Source organism: Aptenodytes forsteri, unplaced genomic scaffold (assembly GCF_000699145.1).
Source record: "Aptenodytes forsteri isolate BGI_AS27 unplaced genomic scaffold, ASM69914v1 Scaffold16, whole genome shotgun sequence".
NCBI lineage: Eukaryota > Metazoa > Chordata > Aves > Sphenisciformes > Spheniscidae > Aptenodytes > Aptenodytes forsteri.
The window spans coordinates 3,651,232-3,657,197 of record NW_008794753.1 but is presented as its reverse complement, the minus strand read 5'-3'; the positions used below and the strand labels follow the sequence as shown (position 1 = coordinate 3,657,197).

At 44.4% G+C, this 5,966-nt stretch overlaps 1 protein-coding gene across 1 annotated transcript in view; it reads right to left on the bottom strand.

Moving 5' to 3' along the window:
* Positions 1-402: 402 nt before the first annotated feature.
* Positions 403-5,966, bottom strand: part of FAM132A (family with sequence similarity 132 member A) — a 23,927-nt gene continuing 18,363 nt past the window's right edge. Inside the window, exons 6-8 of the mRNA XM_009274186.2 lie at positions 5,659-5,749; positions 1,327-1,405; positions 403-721 (exon numbers count right to left, since the gene is read on the bottom strand). Coding sequence (XP_009272461.1) covers positions 623-721; positions 1,327-1,405; positions 5,659-5,749 — 269 coding nt within the window. The 3' untranslated portion in view covers positions 403-622. The remainder of the gene's footprint in view (positions 722-1,326; positions 1,406-5,658; positions 5,750-5,966) is intronic.

Sequence of the window (5,966 nt, the reverse complement as noted above, 5' to 3'; positions counted from 1 at the left end):
AGATATAAAGAACCACAATTAAAGAGTTCAGACCTTGGATTCCCATCTGTGAAGCAGGCATTGTCTGAGAATTCAACGTACTTCTTGCCAAATATATCCAATTCTGAACATGAGAGAGGGCCTATACCGTTTACAATTGTATGAAAAAAGCAGGTTTTGCTGGCAAATCCTTGTCTCCTTCCTCCACAACACATAGAATACAGTCAGTATTTTACTTAACCTCTCAATCCTTCATTTACAGACTCAAACACCCCACAATCAATCCCAAAAGACATGCTGATTACAAGTGCTATTGTGAAATAAAGTTATAATGTAACAAACTCCAAATCTCAGTGTATTGTTCAGTGAGCATCTGGTGAAGCACAAATTAAATATTACAGTTTGTTTCTGAATTATAAAAGTGTATTTTTTATGACGAATGAACTGGTGTGGACCTTGAAAAGCAGTAGCCTCTGAAAGCAAGCTGAAGTATCTGTGAAAGGAAAGGCTCTTTGCTTGTTTAAAAAGATGCCAACAGTTACAGGAAGCAGTCTTCAAGAGTCAAAGTAAAGGTTTCTTCAGTCGAATATACACTGCAAGGCTCTAATTCATATCCTTCCCTGCTACACCGCTGCAGATGATGTTACGCGCCCATTAACATGCCCATGAAATCTGATCCATTCTGAATGGTGATGGGAGCTCCAGCACTGTTGTCCACAAATATGGAGGTGTACTGGCCAGCCTGCAGAGAGAACAAGAGGGAAAGGAAAATATCTGACGCTTCATCCCAGTGTAAAAGGAGGGAAAAAAGCATTTCACTACGATGAACTAAGCATAGAAGCCTCCTGCCCTTTTCTGTGGCTCCTGGGAGCAAACATTTTTACTGCAGCGCTACAGCTTTGGCTTGGTGGAAGAAATTTTCTGTAGTGAAACTGTGTTACACGTTTATTACTTAAGTAGATCCTTACTGCACTAGCACCTTTTTGGGTGACGAGTCAAGTGGCCATCTGTGCTTCAGATTCCCTTCTGTGAAATGGGAAGTACAATTGCCATCTTGACAATGCAAGGGGAGATTTGAGAAAGAAAAATATTTACTGTCATTTCTTAGAGGGAAGGTTACTTCTGTGGCTTAAGATCAGAACGTGCAACACAAGTCTGGCTTTTGTTCCTGTTCCTGCCACAGATTCTCTCTAGTCACCCCAGGTAAGGCATTTAAGTTCATTAACCTTAGAAAGAAGGTTAATAAAAACTTCCCCACCTCCTGGTGAGAGTTCAGCCTTGCCAGTAAATAACTCCACAGCCTGCCAAGCAAACTAGTACAGTGATTCCCAGTCTGCATGGGCTTACCTGCAGCTGCAGTAAGCCATGTACATAGATAGTGAAGATTTTGCTGTTACTTTCCAGACCAGCAATGACTTCCAAAGACCTAAACAGTAGCAAAAGAAAAATAAACAGGTTAAACACCTAAGGCGGTCACAACAGTTGTACGTGGAACAATAGTCTCACGACCCCCCCCAGAAATAGGACCTGGTGGTTCTAGTGCCCATCTGTACTAAACAGGTGGCCTGTTGACTTGATTCTAGCAGTAATCAGCTGCCTTGAAAAGAGAACAGTAGCACCTTGTCCTCACTGTAGTGTCTAATGGAAGACCTACAGAGCATACAGGACTGTGAACACAAAACTCAGCTAGAGGCAGGAACTGGGAACCACCTTCTCTCACAGAGGCCTTTCTGAAGGTCCTGTGGTCTCTATCCCCCACCCTTGAACGGGTGCTAAACATGCCCTTTAGATTGATCTACATACCAGTTATCCCAGTTTGTTGACCACCACAATACTTTTATACTCTTGTTATTCTACAAAGAGCTAGCTATATGCATTCTGCCCATAACAGTTCATTCATTTTCAAGGTATAAAAGGCCTCTTTAACAATATATGTCGTCAGCCTATGCAAGAAAGAACATATTCTGCAGCTGTTTTGGGAGGACATTTGGATCAGGGGTCACATACAAGCCAAAAAAAAAAAAATTGTGCTTCAGTTAAAATTCAAGGGAGAGCTCCAGATCACCCCTCAAGCACTGTTCTTTTCTAATACCACGTCCTAATAGCCATCGTATTCCTTGCAGTAGCAAAATGTAGGACAGCTGCTCTTTGTGGCATCCTCTGTTTACAGAACTCTAACTCAGCTCCTTTGTACAGGATTCAGGGTGGAAGGAGGTGCCTGAGAGATCAACAATCAGAACAACCCATGTAAGCTCGGTTCCAAAGCAATATGAAAGCACAGAGCTCCGAGCCTGGCTGGTTCTTCTGAAATCTGCCTAGCCAGTGGTAGCAGATCTAGTTGTTTTCCCAAGAAAACCAACCCCTTTCCTCCCTTTTTTCCATGAAGTGGTGGTGACGAAACCTAGCAAGTGCAAACGTGCTGTTTCCAGCCCCCTTGCAAGGAACTAATATGCATAAAAGGTAGGGGCAATTTGGCCCAGAGAGAGCAAGCCACTTGGCACCACCTTGATTGAAGAGCTCAGTCTGTGTGTCATATCCTGCCAAAAGCCTAACTTGGGTGGGAACTTCCCACCATTAATCTCCTCTACTCCAACTGTCTCCTTGCCTCCGAGTTTCCATCTCTCTCAGCCGAAAGCCCTCAGGGCTCTTTCAGCTCCCTCAAATGAATGACTGTGTACGCTGACATCCCCAGGAAATTCCACAAGCACGGGTAGCAGCTTAGCCTGTGCCAGCAGAATGTCTGTCCAGACAGGTTCCCCTCCCTCCACCCATCTTCCTTCCATGCCACAGACCAGTCGTACTCTCACCCATCATATGAGAGAGAGATGTCTCTCATAGAGCCAGTACTGATTCGGCTTCACTCCCGCTGCTGTCCAACTCACTCAACTCAGGACAGCCTTGCAGGACACCCAATCATAAATTGCGACCCCGGACAACTGATGAAAACTCCGAGTCAGACATCAGAGAGCTTTATCTAAACAATTAACATCTGGGTCAGTTCTGTCTAAGAAAAAAAAGTTTTTACTGTTACTGTTCTTTGGAGAATGTAGCTATAAATTCTTCAGATGGCAAGTTAATCTCAAGACATTCCAATAAACCTGTCTGGACTGTATGTGACAAAGAGGTTGTTCACACATCCCAGCTAGAACCAGAACAGTTTTCTAGGAGCCTTTAGCTAAAAAGACCTGCAGTGAGGAAGGCACAGTAGTTTCCATAGCCCACAGGGAAGCTTCCTATTCAGATAACTCTTGTGCTTGCATTTACCAGAACAAGGAAGCCAGGCTAAAGTCATGTTAAAAGCAATCAGAGACTGACATCCATTCTTTAGTAATATTATGGTAAGGTTGACCGAATGGACAGCAAAGGAGAGAGAGACACAGACAGACGCTGTCCTTGGAGACAGAAGTGAGCCTTCCAGAAGAAAAACACTTTGTTCTCTCTCAGATGCCTTAATCAAATCAGTTGGGAGCTCGTGGAATCATTAGGAAGAAAAACACACCACAGTCACTTTCATTTATTTTGCAAAACAATTTAAATAGAATTTAGATATTCTGTATGATTCTGTAACTGAGGACAACGTAGAGTGGAGATCAGGATGGGAGAACAGCTTTTCACTCTTGGAGATCTGCCAGATCAATTTCACTTTTAAACCCTCTTAGGTGGCTTCATAAATCTCACCCACTCATTCACTCAAATCTTTATTGAAATATCATCAGGTCAACACCACCAACCAGCAATATTTTTCCACATCCCAACAGGGAACATCTTTCCACATCCCAAAAGCATGTAGAAAAAGATTCTGTGGAATTTGCAGTCTCTGTTCATGGGGAATCCAAGGGCTAGGGTTATGAGTCCTGTTCTTGATGAAATTGCTAAGATAAGAGGAGATTGTTGTAGGTGAAAAGAAAAAAGCACCAATGCTGAAGAAAAAACCTGATTACTTGAATCTGACTGGTCTTTGCTATGCAGAGTAAAGGACAGGTATAGGGATCTGCACTGTGCAAAGGCAATTTGTGAGAGCTACTTGTAAAAAGGACAGTAACGTTCTGCCCTACTCATACCTGTTCCAGCCCTGTGATTAAAGGCCTGGGCTGTCCCAAAATCACTCATTGTCAACCTGCATCCCAGATTTCAAGATCAGGCTGAGGTCCATTCTTAGCATGGCCTAAAGGAATTCTCACAAGTGCCAGAAATTAAATGTCCCGTGAGTTCTGCAGCTTACCAGAATATAAGGCATCCCTTCAAGGGGCAAGAAGTTACATCCCCCTTCTGCTGCCATTGCGACTGCAGCCAGTCTGTCACTGCCTCACTTTAAGTGCTGCAATCACAAAAGACTGTTATAAAACAGCCTACAAGGCCGAGGAGGTGCCAGTTGCTCCAGTCAGCAAGCTCCTTGACTTCCCACCAGGTCAGTGGGCGCACCGCTCCCTCTTACCCAAGTTACTAATGGGTACTCAGATACCAATCAAGTCTTTTCAACAGGCCAAGGAAACCTAAGAGAGGTTTGTTTATTACATGAGGCTTCATGTCAAATTTACCCGCCAATAAAGCCTCTAAATTGAAATGCCTGTGGAGAGGTCAGTCCTATTTGCAGCACTCTGACTCATGGAGCAGGGAAGGTGAGGGCTGAAGCAGCCAGTCCAGCAGCAAATTTATGGGTTTGTGGGTTTAAAGTTGCACCTGTGGAGTCGTTTTATGGATATATTTCAGTGGTGCCATTGCAAGGGTGTTGCTACTGCACCGGAAGAGCAAATCTGCACAGCCCTGTACAGGCATTTTTCCTCCAGTGACAAGGGCCGAGCCGCAAGCAGAGGCAGTGGCCACTCTGTGCAAGCAGCATTGCCCTCTGCTGGGTGCAATTCAGCCCAGCCCAGGGGCTCCACAGCCCCTTCCCTCCAAGCAAAGCTTGCTAAACTCCTCCTGAGCAAGCTGGCCTTCTCTGAGACACAGGGCACCTATATGCTGCAGCTGAAAGGATGACAGAAGCACAGCAAACGAGCAGCCAACAGTATGTTGATGCCATGGCCCATTGCATAAGGCGCGACACCCAAGGTTGCCATGGCCTAACAAAAGCATTTCTTTAGCAGAATTTTGCTAATGGATCCCAGCAGAGGAAAATTCAGCATGGTTATCTGAGCAAGCTCCACAAGGCAGCTGAGGGCTGTGAGAAGGTATCATATACCTGTATACAAGCCCTGCACTTTCTGCCTCAGGACACATTCACCTCTATTTTCCACCTACTCATTCTCCTCATCACTCCGACACTTCCATGGCAACGTGAGTGAGATGCTGTGATCCATTCAAGATGCAGCTGAAATTACAAAAATTGAGCTAACAACCTCTGGCACAAAATTAAAGTGTTTCTCTCACTCTGTATGTTTATGGTGATAGCTGAGTGTTCAGCACCTTTAGCTACATCCAGTTTCAGCCGACTTCATTCACAATTCTCTCAACATATGCAATATTTAGCTATTTAGAGTAATTAGCACTGAAAGGTTAAAAATCAGAATAAAAAAAACACATAAAACCTAAGGGCCAGATGGAATCACTCTCATCAGGAAAGTTCTACAAGCATTTATCATATAAAATTCACTGTTGGTGAACCTGATTTCCACAGCTGGTTGAAACATTGGCCCATCTGAGAAAAATAATTGCCAAGACAGCACTGCAGTAACTCACGTGTATCGGTGGCACAGAGATTCAATGCAGATCAACACTCGGACATTATCTCTGGCTCGGAGTTGGACTTTACTCTTCAACTCACTGTGGTCTGGGGAAAGCAGTGGAAGAAACATAAGCACTTTCACAACATAGCAGACTACCAGTTGCTGGTGTTTGTCTTCACAGAGACACCAGTAACCTTGTGACTTCTGTATTGGGTTTGCGTGGCAAGGTTTTGGTAGCGGGGGGGCTACAGGGGTGGCTTCTGTGAGAAGGTGCTAGAAGCTTCCCCTATGTCTGATAGAGCCAATGCCATCTGGTTCCAA